The sequence below is a fragment of the Suillus subalutaceus genome (assembly GCF_016647625.1).
Source record: "Suillus subalutaceus strain FC151 chromosome Unknown DFJ58scaffold_46, whole genome shotgun sequence".
Lineage (NCBI taxonomy): Eukaryota > Fungi > Basidiomycota > Agaricomycetes > Boletales > Suillaceae > Suillus > Suillus subalutaceus.
The window spans coordinates 250,710-265,132 of record NW_024540295.1 but is presented as its reverse complement, the minus strand read 5'-3'; the positions used below and the strand labels follow the sequence as shown (position 1 = coordinate 265,132).

The following is a 14,423-nucleotide window of genomic DNA, read 5'->3' as shown; positions in this document are numbered from 1 at the left end:
ATACGAGTCTCGAGTTGCTTGGCAACTTCAGTATCAATGCCGGAAAGTCGTCAAGTTGGCTTGTTATCAGCGATGTTCCATCATGATCATGATGGCGACAGTAGTTGCGATTCTACAAATAGTATCTGTCGGACTTGGCAGAAGTAAGTAGTAGGATCCCCCTTTATGAACCTACCCCCGACAAGTGAATTAAGAGGACGGTATCCAGACTTAGACATTGTAGAGAGCCTGCAGTACATCTTGAGTTCTGCCACATTCTGCCCAGGAGGTTCTGCCATCTGCCTGGCAGTGCTAATTCCGCCGTGCTACATGGCAGAATAGCAGAGCTCTGCCCATAAGGGTGAATTTGAAATTCAGCATCTAATCACAGAAGAGCACTGGGCAATGTGTGGACAGATGTCGAAATTTCGGATACTATATGCGAGACACCCATATACTATGCAGGACAAGCTGTGAGCTGATTTGGGCATCATCTCGCCACTTTAGTGGCAATCGGGGTCGTGGCACAGCAGAAAACTGGCAGCTCAGTTATGCCACTCACTGCCACCAAATCATATCACATCGGCGTTGGTTTACGATACTTGCAACTCAGCTCGCCTGTGTAACAAAATATGATGAGTATCATCGATGATTCATGTTGTAGGTAGTCATGTGGATGCCCGAAAGCGTACGTGCTGCCATGTGTCCCAATTCAAACACAGTAGACAAATCGCGCAAACAGCGGACGTGGCAGCGGGTGGACGACTTACCCAAAGCAGACAAGACCAATGAACACTCCACTGTGATGGCCTGAGATACACACTCTCAGCGTCTGCAAGCGCGGGGATTAGCCTCCTGCGTGCGATAGACCAGGTCAGATCACAGTTATGGGAGCAAAGATCAAGGGAAGAGATGTACGCATCATAGCGCGACGAGCAGCCAAGTCTCGTGAATCGCTTCGCAGATGTAGTGTCCTTCACGGAAGGTGAACCCGCCACGCACATACAGAATTTTCGTCAGTTCTGCTCATTGGCTTGGACATTTGATCTTGCCACGTCGCCTGTGTTTCATATTCCATCAGACGGGTAGCTGTAGCCAATAACATTATCAGAAGATACAGCATGACAAAAATCGGAATAGTGGGAGTATAACAATATAACTCTGCCTGTCTTCTGTCGTCGAGGTAGTGTACCGTGACATCGCAACATTGAACATCGTGATGTTGCAGCTCATACCTTGATGATATAAGAACACACATGCGACATATGCCGTAACGGAGATTTCACAGTCGAGTTCCTCAGTTGAACGCGTGGACTCGTTCGTGATTGTGATATCATTTCCCTGTGCTAAGGAGTCGACTGATAGAGATATGATGGCTACGGGATTGCACGAGCCGATGAGGGAGGTGCCGAAATCTAGTGGCGCGACGGGCGTCAATGTCCTTTGAGACATGTATGGGTCTGTGGTCCCACCTGTGGTGGGAGCAGGAATAGGGCGACAATTTTGTTGTAACTCGCGGAGCCGAGAAGAGTTCATCGAGAACATTTATTTGAATTTGATGAAGAAGCTATGGAGGTTTGGATATGTTCTCAGTAGCGTGGGCCGAGAGCCCTGCAAAATGTTTAAATGTTTATTCGCATCGTCTGGACGACAGCGTTCAGCGCTAGCTGGCAAGATATATCTTGATGTCTAAGTATAGGCGGGAGAGAGTTGACACCAGGGATCGTCGATCGAACTTGAGTCAAGAACAGCCATTGTTAAGGTGCGTATGACGATTCAATGTTTGGCTTTGTTAGGAATGGAAGGGCGTAAGTAGTACTATGTATGTAGTACAGTACTAGGATCCAGAGTGCTGAAGCTAAAGTGCACTAGTGTTTTGAATTATAATATTGCTGATAAGAATTTGACATAGGAGTTGAGGACGGTAAATTCGAACGCAGGCGAAGCTACTGTAATTTACTTACAAGTTTCTACTTAATGCAAGGAGTTAACTTCACAGTTACTCTAAATTTAGCATGCACAGCAACCTCCTGCAACCGGACGAGCGCTGGGTCCCGGTCAGCACTCGTCCTAGAAGCGAACTGTATCACCCACCATCCAGCAAGCTTTCCATCCCATCTCCATCGCGCTTAGGGATCATTCACATCTTACTTCGACTTCAACAAATCCACACTTTGATTCAAATCTTAGTAGTACGTCGTCCCTCGAGATAAATATCGCCCAGATGAATTCTAATCACACCCAGCTAGTATTTTCAGTTGGCTCATTGCATCTCGCATATCACAACCTTCGTCAATGAGTGACAATCAATGTCAGTACTTCTATCTCTTATCCCTCGCATTCTCTTTCAAACTCTTTAACAGTTCTTGGAGGAGCTTGGAGGAGGCTGTCCGAAGTTGCCGTCAAGGGTGCTCAATATAACTCCATTGAACGTCGGCCCCACCCGAAGTGTTTGGAAGGGACCCGGGTGGATCTCCTCGAATACATCCACGGATGCCTGGACGACCCAGAGGAGAATCAACTCGTTTGGCTGCATGGCACTGCAGGCGTCGGAAAGTCTGCCGTTGCGTTTACAGTTGCTGAAAAAATGAGTGGTCTAAACGTGTTCAAAGAGACAGAATTCGAAAAGCGGCTAGCGGGAACATTCTTTTTCTCGCGCGAGCACACTAAACGCTGCACAGCTGGATATTTCTTTGCGACGCTTGTCTATCAGCTTGCCACCAATTTCCCCAGCATCCGGAATGACGTGAATAGAACTATTCGCGACAATCCCGCTCTACTAGACCCTGGCACGCCTCTCTCCGACCAGATGACGGCTCTCTTTCTCCAACCTCTCCGAAATCTTCAACTCAGATTGCGCGGGTGTCCACCTTTGACGTTTGTTATTGATGCCCTTGATGAATGTACATCCGAACCTGAGCTTACCGATCTCATTCTTTCCCTTGCACGGGCTCTTCGTGAGCCTGATATTCCCGTGACCCACATTCTACTCACAAGTCGCTTGGAAATCGCATATTCCGGAAAGCCTTTCAGAACGAAGAGGTGCGGCCGTTGTTGTGCGAAATACCCGGTGAAAACTTCTGGGAGGGCTGTTAGCTACCATCATCTCGCTCGACGGCGCCGGTGTTGACAATGACATCTATATTTTCTTGCAGCATTCCTTCGCAGAGCTGGCAAAGCGCCATACTGATTCCCCTCAGCCATCGAAGGATGATCTTGCGAAGCTGGCGAGTCGAGCGGGCAGACGTTTCATCGTGGCGTCCACGATGATGAAGTTCATTATCGATGATAAAGACGATAATCCCCGCGACCGGTTACAGCTGATGCTTAAGCTAACGAGCGAGTTGCTACCAGGAACGGAGGTGTATAGGTTTTACGATTGTATCCTCTCCACGTGTGCCGACCCCAAGCTGGCTTACATGCACTTGTCCATGGTCGCCGCCCTCGCAGACCCTCTTCCAATCTTGCAAATCTCGTCACTTCTTGGCCCTGGTTTGGGCAGGGATGTGCAGACAACTCTGATTCAGCTACGGTCTGTCATGGATATCCCTACAGACAGCACTCTCCCCGTGAATATCTATCACTCGTCCATTCGCGACTATGTTTCCGACCCCTCAAACTGCAGCCTCCCTCAAGTACACGAACACGATATGCCATCACCCCATTCCCTACTCGCTGATTCCTCTTTTCGCTTGATGAGGCAAAATATTCCAGAAAGCACGGCTCTCTTGGATGCACTCTCAGAACTGAAGAAGCAAAGCAAAGCTATGCAACCCGAGGACTCCCGTAGATTACAAGACTCATTATCCTTCCTCGTTCGACCACTGGAACCACTGTCAGTTCTCATCTGTATGCTATGGCTTCGGGGAGATCGCACTTCAGGGTTGCAATCCTGGCTAGGGACTCTAGACGGGCGTGCCTGGCTTCAGACTCAAGGAGGGGAAGACTGGCTGCTGCAGACGCAAGAAGGGGAGGACTGGCAGCACACTAAGAGCGGGCAAGATTGGCTGCAGACCCAGGAGCAAGACTGGGTGCAAATCCCGGGACAGCAAGTCTCTGCGCAGACCCGTGGAGAGCGAGCCTGGCTGCGGACCGTGAGTGGGAGGGATTGGTTGCAGACCACGCGCGGGCAAGCCTGGCTGCAGGACACGCGTGGGAAAGACTGGCTCCAGACCCAGGGAGGGCAAGACTGGCTCCAGACCCAGGGATGGCAAACCTGGCTCCAGACCCAGGGAGGGAAAGACTGGCTTCAGACACAGGGAGGGCAAGACTGGCTCCAGACCCCGGGCGTGCAAGACTGGCTCCCGACTCCAGCCGGGCGAGAGTGGCTGCGGGCCGCGTGTGAGAAAGGTTGGCTGCAGACCCAGAGAGGGATGCACTGGCTCCAGACTGAGGGAGGGCAAGACTGGCTCCGGACTGAGGGAGGGCAGGACTGGCTCCAAACTCAGGGAGGGCAAGACTGGCTCCAGATCCCTGGCGTACACGCCTGGTTGCAGATACAGCCTGAGAGTGGGAGACATTGGCTGCAGAGCACGTGCGGGAAAGACTGGCTCCAGACCCAGGGAGGGCGAAACTGGCTCCAGACCCAGGGCGGGCGAGACTGGCTCCAGACCCCGGCCGGGCGAGCCTGGCTCCAGACGCCGCACGGCCAAGCATGGCAGTCCACTCCTGCAGCTTCTTTTTGGGTCACAATGGAAGAATTCTCGATGACGGTGGAAACAATCAGCAACCATACCATTGCACCAGAATTGGCTTCACTGCCAGCCTTCGAAGTTATCCAGCAGCTCCAGAGCTTGCCGGATTTCTTGATGCTTCCGATGTTCCTAGCGTTGAGGCCCCAGTCTCATTCCATTTCTGCATCACCATCACCATCACCAGACGCTCTTTCTCCACCGGATAGGGACGTCGTCCACGCTATGAATGCCCTCGTAAATTTTGCAAACGAAACTCAGGAACGAAGTCGATTAGCTTCAGTCGCTCTCAAGTATGCCTGTCAAAACTGGGTCGTGCATATTTCGCGCGCTCCGAATCCATGGGATGACACGCTCGACCGTCAATTCCACACCTTCTTGAATCGTCACCTCCTTTCCTGGCTCGAAATGCAGTGGTGTCTGAACGGCCTCCGGTCTTGCCTTGCTGTTTATAACCGAAGGGCAGAAATTGCAAAGGTAAGGATTTTATCAATTCACCCAGCCAAAGATCCGAAAGTTGATATGATTGTCAGCTGGTCCCGATTCCCAATACTCGATAAGGAAGCTTCGGCACCCGCGCGCGATGATCTGAAACGTCGACGAAAGGACGGTTAACTCCCGTAAATACTCTTCTTACATACGAGGCCTTGATCCTAATCCTTGCCCATGTATTCTGTCCTCAAGTCACGTGATGAAACAGTGTATGAACGAAGTCTGTCTTACAAGCTCAAGAAAACGACCATGGTGAATGGAAAGTCCAAGGTGGCAGAGGCGGGATGGCGAGCAGGATGGCGGGCGAGGTGCAGCGAGCAGCGATACCTGTAGATAATCTCGTTTGTCTGTATTAGATGTGTTTTGGGATCAAATCGAGTGATAATTCATATGTAATAATGTAAATGTCCTAAATTTGGCTTCAACACGTCGATAATTTTCATAGGCTTAGATATTTCGTTTTGTACATAATTACATTCCGCCACTATCCACGCGTGCACTAGGTTCCAGCAAGTATTCCTCAGCAGAACAGATTAACACATTCGTACACTCATCGTTGCGACTTAAGTCTTGTCACAACTTAAACATAGGCTCCGACAGATCCAAGCTTTGATTCACATTTTCGTACGTCGTCTCTCAAGATAACCATCCCCACTGGATCATTTCTAATTAACGGCACCAGCTAGAACTTTCAGTAGTCCATTCCGAATCACGCATATCTACAATCTTCGTGAATGAGTGGGGGTCAATGTCAGTATATCCATATTTTATCTCTCCCATACTCTCTGACCACCTTGACAGTTGAAGACACTTGGACGAGGCTATCCCAGGTCGTTGTGAAGGATGCTCAATATAACTCCCCTAAACGTCACCCCCACCCGAAATGCTTAGAAGGGACTCGGGTAGATCTCCTCGAATACATCCACGGATTCCTGGAGGACCAAGAGAAGAATCAACTTATCTGGCTGCATGGCACAGCAGGCGTCGGAAAGTCTGCCGTTGCGTTCACTGTAGCTGAGAGGATGGAAAGTCTAAAAGTGACAGAGGAGACATCTGTCGAAAAGCGGCTTGGAGGAACATTCTTTTTCTCGCGCGACAAAACGGAACGTCGTACCACTGGGTATTTTTTTGCGACGCTTGTCTACCAGCTTGCCATCAATTTTCCCAGCATCCAGAATGACGTGAATAGAGCTATTCGCGGCAATCCCGCTCTACTAGACCCTGACACGCCTCTCTGCAAGCAAATGGATGCATTTTTTCTCCAACCTCTCCGGAAACTCCAAGTCAGATTGCGCGGGTGTCCGCCTTTGACATTTGTTATTGATGCCCTTGATGAATGCACGTCCGAACACGAGCTTACCGATCTTATCCTTTCCCTTGCACGGGCTCTTCATGCACCTGGTCTGCCCGTGACCCACATTCTGCTCACGAGTCGCACGGAATTCCACATCTCTCAAGCCTTTCAGAAAAACGAGGTGCACTCGTTGGTCTGCGAGATACCCCTGAAAATTTCTGGGCAGGGTGGCATCATGTTAGATAGTGTTGACAATGACATCTGTACTTTCTTGCGACATTCCTTCGGAGAGCTGAAAAGGCGCTATCCCGATTTCCCTCAGCCATCGAGGGATGACCTTACGAAGCTGGTGACCCGAGCCGGCAGACGTTTCATCGTGGCATCTACAATGATGAAGTTTATTATCGATGGTGGACACAAGGATCCCCACGATCGATTACAGCTGATGCTCGAGCTGAAGAGCGAGCTGCTACCAGGAACGGAGTTGTACGATCTATACGACCGTATCCTCTCCACATGTACCGACCCCGGGCGGGCGTACCTGCACTTGTCCATTGTCGCTGCACTTGCAGACCCTCTGCCGCTGCCACAAGTCTCGAAACTTCTTGGCTCTGGTCAGGGCTGGGATACCGAGACAACACTAGCACAGCTACGATCTGTCATGGACATTCCTACTGACACCAGTCCCATAAAAATACATCATTCGTCCGTTCGTGACTATATCTCCAACCCCTCAAACTGCAGCCTCCTTCAAGTACGCGAACACGATATATCATCACCACATACCCTGCTCGCTAATTCCTCTCTCCGCTTGATAAAAAACGAGATCCCCAGCAAGCACGACCCTCTTAGATGCGCTCTCAGAACTGAAGAAGCAGAGCCAGGCCATGCGACCTGACCACCAGAGTTTAAAAGACTCATTAGCCTTCCTCGTTCGGCCACTGGAGCCACTGTCAGTTCTCATCTGTATGCTATGGCTTCGGGGAGATCGCACTTCAGAGTTGCAATCCTGGCTAGGGACTTTGGACGGGCGTGCCTGGCTTCAGACACAAGGAGGGGAAGCCTGGATCCTGGAGACCCCAGGAGAGGAATGGCTGCAGACCGGTCGTGGGCGAGAGTGGCTGCAGACCCAAGGCGAGCAAGCGTGGGTACAGATCCCAGGCCAGGAAACCTTTGTGCACACCCATAACGCGCGACCCTGGCTGCAGACCGCGCGGGGGCAAGACTGGTTGCAGACCGCGCGGGGGGCGAGTCTGGCTGCAGGACACGTACGGGAAAGACTGGCTCCAGACCCAGGGAGGGCGCAACTGGCTGCAGACCCGGGGAGGACAAGCTTGGCTGCAGACCGAAGGGGGGCAAGACTGGCTTCAGATCCAGGAAGGGCAAGACTGGCTTCAGACCCAGGGAGGGCAAGACTGGCTCCACACCCCGGCTGGGCGAGAGTGGCTGCAGGCCGCGTGTGGGAAAGATTGGGTTCAGACCCAGGGAGGGATACGCTGGCTTCAGACTCAGGGAGGGCAGATCTGGCTCCAGACTCAGGGAGGGCAAGACTGGCTCCAGACCCAGGGAGGGCAAGACTGGCTCCAGATCCCGGGCGTACACGCCTGGTTGCAGACACAAAGAGGGAGACATTGGCTGCAGACCACGTGCGGGAAAGACTGGCTGCAGACTGAGGGAGGGCAAGACTGGCTCCGGACTGAGGGAGTGCAGGACTGGCTCCAAACTCAGGGAGGGCAAGACTGGCTCCAGACTCAGGGCGGGCGAGACTGGCTCCAGACCCCGGTCGGGCGAGCCTGGCTCCAGACGCCGCACGGCCAAGCATGGCAGTCCACTCCTGCAGCTTCTTTTTGGGTCACAATGGAAGAATTCTCGATGACGGTGGGAAACAATCGGCAACCATATCATTGCACCAGAATTGGCTTCACTGCCAGCCTTCAAAGTTATCCAGCAGCTCAAGAGCTTGCCGGATTTCTTGATGCTTCCGATATTCCTAGCGTTGATGCCCCAGTCTCATTACATTTCTACATCACCATCACGAGACGATCTTTCTCCACCGGATAGGGAGGTCGTCCACGCTATGATTGCCTTCATGGATTTTGCAAATGAAGCTCGGGAACGGAGTCGATCAGCTTCAGTCGCGTTGAAGTATGCCTGTCAAAACTGGGCCATGCATATTTCGCGCGCTCCGAATTCATGGGATGACACGTTCGACCGTCAATTCCACACCTTCTTGAATCGTCACCTCCTTTCCTGGCTCGAAATGCAGTGGTGTCTGAACGGCCTGCGGTCTTGCCTTGCAGTTATAACCGAAGGGCAGAAACATCTCAAGGTCGGTACGATTCTCATGTGTAAGCAGCAATAATTGATGTTGCCTTATATTAGAGGGAATCAAACATGTCGATTGTCACACTGATTATGTCGTTGATTCTGTTGTTGATTTTGTTGTCAATTTTTGAATGACAGAATCGGGTGGAATCGAGAGTCGTTGAAGCGGCTCTGGAGCCGCTGACGCCTCGATTCCGATTCCGATTTTCGAGTCTGTTCTTCAACCTGAATCGACCGTGAATCGACCATAAGTCTGAATGTCACATGTTCTCATCACTATTCAACTCGATTCTCGAACGACTCTCACCCATAGCACTTAATAATCGAAGTGTAGTTGAGTTTCGAGTGGCTCGACATCCACGGTGCCAGCATCTTCTCTTGTACTTTTTTCGTGACCCTGGGCCTTCAATTGATCCCCTCTTACTAGTACCAGTTTCGGCGTTCTTCAAGTTTTTCTTGCCTTCCTCGCTAGCGGATCTCGCAGGCGTTTTTCTACTTGCTTCTGCCATGAAAGTTCGGGTAATATCAGTGACAGGAGTTGTCATTTATCGTTCGTCTGTTGTAGTTGTGATTTCCCTACATGCTTTCGATTTAATTTATGGTCCTCAGGACCAAAGATAGACTCGAGGTTTTACTGCTAGCTGTGTGCCGTTGTCAGATCTTGAGCGTCTCCTGCGAGAACGGTTTCCGTCCCGTCAGAAGTACTGGACAGAGGCGGACCCAAAAATGATTTCGCTGGAAGAGGTGAAGAGGAACTTAGAAGAGGATAAAGAAGATGCAGAGCAGGGAAACCAGATGCAGCAGCAGATGATCGTGCTTCATCATGTCATGACAGTCTCCTCTAGTTTGGCGGCCTTTGAAAGGCGAGATTTTTATGCTAGGCTACTTATACATTCTGATGTGGGATATTGTGACTGCAATCAAGTGAGGTATTCCTTTGATTGTTCCATCCTGGACGAAATGCCGACATCTGCAATGTTGTCCCGTCCATTCTCTGGTCACTTTCGCGCAGATTAAAAAGCACACGGGATGCCAACATGCTGTGGAGGACAAGTTGTGGCCTGTCATGATGCATCAGTTATTTCATTAGACCATCCTAAACGAATTGCCACCCACACGTCCATCATTTCGTCGTATGATGCCTTCCCAAAATTAACAAAATTTGTCAAATGAGCAGATACACTATGCAACCTACCGGCACCACAGACATAATCAATATATTGAGCACAGAAACAACTGCAAGAAGGGCTTCAGCGCAGAACATGTTAAATCGAACAAAAGATCACCGCACAAATTATGGCAGTCATATACTTCACTCCGCCCTGGAAAACGACTCTCACTAGACGACTGTTAGAATCTCTGTAGTCTTGGTATCTCTTAAACACCGTTAAAGACATTATCACTGTGGATGGGATTGAAAAATCGTGCCAAGGTGGGATGGAAACGAGATATCCTTACACAGTTCGAAGGCCACGAGAAAGCCGTATTGAATGGCACTGCTGCGACCCGCTTCAAAAGTGCAGTTGCTGGTGGGGGGATCTTGAAAAGTAAAGTTGTCGTCTTCAACAAAGAGTGAGGAATAAGGGAGACCCACCTGAAGGGTTTGCAGGCGCCGCTAGATTATTAACAACTTGTGTAATACTAACACCGCACGCTATGCAAATCTGCATTGCGGTATTAATGGACCATCAGTCCGAGCATGCAACTAGAGAAACGTACTGCTGCCATGACCAGTAACACTGCCAAGAGCTTTTTGCTCTGTTTCCAGAACGCATATGTACGAATAATCAAAAGGCCTATATAAGAAAATGATAGATTTCAAGGCCAGAAGACAATAGAGTCATGGAGCGAACCTTCAGCCGATACAATACTGATGATGTGAATTGCTGCAGTAAAAATCAGTGACAAGACGCTGACTGTTCGGGATATCGATCACCATTTGAAGCCTGGCTGAAGGGCGCGCACTATATTCGATGTCCTTCAGTTCATACAAAAACCACAGTAAGCAAAACACACTAACATTTTCGTTCGCTCGTGTAGCGATGGCAGCTAGTTACTCATCAATGTCACATACCAGGAGATATTACGGGGAGCTGCTCACCATAGGCAGTCATGCCAGCTGCCACAAAGGCCATGTAGCGTGAAATCACAAAAAGAACACGACTAGCGTCCCAGCGCCTGTTCCATGTCCATCGAACCTTGCAACATTTGTCAAGAGATGTTCGAACTTTATGAAGAAATGCTCACCTCAGCTCCGAACGTTAAGAAATAGTCGAAAATCTACGAAGCGTAAGAGGGGATATTGTCCATGGTTAGTAGACCTACGTACCAAAACTCCTAGACCAGCCACTACGCATATTCAAGATGAACATAGTGGAAACCCCTGGATGAGGTTCACGTACCATTGCAATACTAGAGTCGTTGCAATCAATAAACCTCATCTGGAAAATATATTTGGGAACTCTTACCTTTGCCGTCTGAATTCCTGTATTGACTATGGGCGCAACCATTGCGAGATTAGTCTAGATAAGGCTCCAGAACTCGCTCTTATACGCCTAAATTTGAATCCGATGTCCGAGATTAAAATAAACTGCACAGGTGATTCAGTCAAAATCAGGTCCCGTCGATATCCGTATCGTAAAACTGATGGTGGCACTAGATCTCTCCACGCAGGGGAGTACTACAGGCACTGAGCTTGCCCATAAGAGTGAATTTGAAATTCAGCATTTGATCGCAGAAGAGCATTGGGCAATGTGTGCGGGTCGAAATGTTGAAATCTCTCAGCAGTGACAGTATGCTCTACTCTTTGGTAGTTACTACATTCCAGACGCCCATATACTATGCAGAGCAGGCTGTGGGCTGTTAGCAGCTGATCTGGGCATCATGCTCTCGGCGCGTTTCAACTTACATAGCCATCATCATGATCTCACACATTCGGGGTCATGGCACAGCAGAAAACTGGCAGCTCAGTTACTTGTCATATAGTGAGCTTAATTGCTGCAGAGGCCACTATGTTGTTCAACTTCAGCAGAGGGCCGAATGCTATATATCTTCACGTACCAATTAGGAGGGTTGAAAGAGAGCAGTTGGTCATTGTGCGCTTAACAAGCCGATGCCACTCACTACCACCAGATCAGAACATTCATATCACACCGGCATTGGTTTACGACACTTCCAGCTCAGAGAAGGGTCAAGGCTGTGTAACAAACAGATGATGAGCGTCATTGATAGTTCACGTTGTAGGTAGTCCATATGGGTGCCCGAAAGGGCACGTGCTGCCATGTGACCCAATTCAAGAATAGCGAACAAACCGCGCAAACAGGGAATGTCGCAGCGGGTACACGACCTACCCAAAGCAGAGCGACCAATGGGCACCCCGCCGTGATAGTCTGGCATACACTTTCAGCATCTGCAAGCGCAGGATTAAACTCCTGCGTGCGGTACACTGGGTCAGATCACAACAATGAGAGCAAAGATCGAGGTAGGAGACGTACCATCATAGCGCGACGAGCAACCCAGTCTCATGAATCGCTTGTGACCTTCATTGAAGGTGAGCACACCACGCACGTACGTACAGAATTTTCGTTGGTTCTGCTCATTGGCTTGGCATTTAATCTCGCCACGCCACCTGTGTTTCATACCATCAGACGGGCAGCTATAGCCAAGAACATTACCAGAAGACACCGCATGACAAAAATTGGAATAGCAGGAGTATAACATGCCTGCCGTCGAGGTGTATACCGTAATATCGCAACATCCTCAATGATATAAGAACACGCATGCAATCGCATGCCGTAAACGGTGTATTTCAAAGTCGAATTCCTCATCGAACGCGTACTCTCGTTCGTGAGTGCGATAGCATTTCGCCGTGCTAAGGATTGATGCAGATAATATGACTACGGGATCGCGCGAGCCGATGAGGGAGGTGCCAAGATCTAGTGGCGCGACACGCGTTAATGTCCTTTGAGGCACGTATGGATCTGTGGTCCGTGGCACCGCGGGTGAGAGCAGGAATAGGGCGAAGCACGTCGATTTTGTTGTAACTCGCGAGGCCGGGAGGAGTTCATTGAGAACATTTATTTGAGCTTGATAATGAAGCGACGGAGGAGGTTTTGATATGTTGTTGGTACTGTGGGCCGAGAGTACTACTGAATGTTTGAGTGTCTATTCGCATCGTCTGGATGACAGAAATTGAGTGTCTGCGTTCCCTGCGCGAGAGCAGCATAACGACGACGGTGTTCAGCGCTGCTGGTAAAGAAATCTCTTGATGTCGACGTATGGGCAGGAAAGAGTTGACACCAGGGACAAAATCAAGAACAGCCATTGTTAAGGCGCACGTATAGAATTTCGTAGTCTAGATATTACACAGCGTGTGCTTGGGACTGCGATCGTGATCCTGGGATTTTTCAAAGTAGAAACTGCAGGTCGCAGGCTTGGAAGAACACTATGGGATGCGAGTCTGCAAACACTTGGTCAGAAGATCGAGGACGAGTCGACATGCATACACATAAGCTGAGATCGCAATACTTAATGTGATAGTCATACCACACTCGTCGCACTGCGTCTAGCGGTACACGCAGGCGCCTTTGTGCTTGCCACTGTCCTTCTAGAGGATCAGCTCGCCGCATTGCATTTTAGAACAGGATCTCTTCGACTTACTGAGCGACGTTCTTGATGTGAGTTACCTCTGAATGTCTGCGTGCATCCAGTGACTCCGAGTCGGCCATGGCATTCGATAATGAGTTCGTCGATGAGCTGAGACTCTTATGCATGTTAGGATGTCGCGTACATTTGACCTGTCTTATTCGCATCTTCAAGTTTCACGATGGGATTCGCCGGTGACATATCGTCGAGGGAAAGCGAGGAGCCGGCGATGGGGTGGGGAGTGTTGTATATATGGATACAGTTATTATAATAGGATTGAAAAGAATTTATATGCGAAGTACCGAGTCCAGTGGATAGAGCAGATGATCCAGCCGGCGTGAGACACGATGTTTGGCTCTGTTAGGAATAGAAGGGTGTAAACCGTAATTTGAGATATATATAGTACTACTACTGAAGCTGAAATGCAGTGTTTTCGTTTACTGGTAAGAATCTAACGTAGCAGGAGTCGAGATGGAATTCGATCACGGACGTATATGCCTTATACTGCAAAATTTACAGGTTTTTATACATACTACCGTTAGTATTACATCATGCACCTGACCAACCTCGTGGCCTCCTGCAACCGAATAAGCACTGTGACACTCGTCCTTGAACTGTATCCATCCAGAAAGCTTTCCATAGAAACATCCATTTATCCCATCCCATCTCCATCGCGCTTTTTGACCCTAAGTTGACAACTTACTTTGACTCTAAACAGATCCTTCAAACCTTCGTACGTCGTCCCTCGAGATAAGTATCGCCTAGATGATTTCTAACCGCACCCAGCTAGTACTCTCAATTTGTCCGTTTCATCACGCATATCACAACCTTTGCGAATGAGTGAGGAACAATGTCAGTTTTTCTCTCACTCTTGTCCCTCTCGCTGTCTGACCCTTTTGACAGCTCTTGAAGGAACTTGGACGAGGCTGTCCCAAGTTGCTGTCAAGGGTGCTCAATATAACTCCCGTGAACGTCAGCCCCACCCAAAATGTTTAGAA

General features: G+C 49.6%; 1 protein-coding gene across 1 annotated transcript; it reads right to left on the bottom strand.

Annotated features, from left to right (window-relative positions):
• Positions 1-9,632: 9,632 nt before the first annotated feature.
• On the bottom strand, positions 9,633-11,300 carry DFJ58DRAFT_785655 (uncharacterized protein). Its single transcript, XM_041390044.1, has 15 exons — positions 11,250-11,300; positions 11,184-11,193; positions 11,111-11,130; positions 11,029-11,061; positions 10,883-10,979; positions 10,802-10,830; positions 10,718-10,745; positions 10,635-10,667; positions 10,501-10,577; positions 10,376-10,445; positions 10,240-10,320; positions 10,073-10,183; positions 9,977-10,017; positions 9,898-9,923; positions 9,633-9,842 (listed from the first exon to the last, which is right to left on the bottom strand). Exons 1-15 carry the CDS (start codon positions 11,289-11,291, stop codon positions 9,668-9,670), a joined length of 873 nt encoding a protein of 290 aa, XP_041244441.1. The 5' UTR covers positions 11,292-11,300; the 3' UTR covers positions 9,633-9,667.
• Between the last annotated feature and the right edge of the window lie 3,123 nt (positions 11,301-14,423).

Excerpts from the sequence above, each read along its gene's own strand:
- DFJ58DRAFT_785655 (XM_041390044.1), bottom strand. The coding sequence starts at position 11,291 with ATGGTTGCGCCCATAGTCAATACAGGAATTCAGACGGCAAAG. Across the intron at positions 10,578-10,634 it reads CAGTATTGTATCGGCTGAAG|GCCTTTTGATTATTCGTACA; the intron begins GTTCGCTCCATG and ends TTTCTTATATAG. Across the intron at positions 9,924-9,976 it reads TGATTATGTCTGTGGTGCCG|GCATCATACGACGAAATGAT; the intron begins GTAGGTTGCATA and ends AATTTTGGGAAG.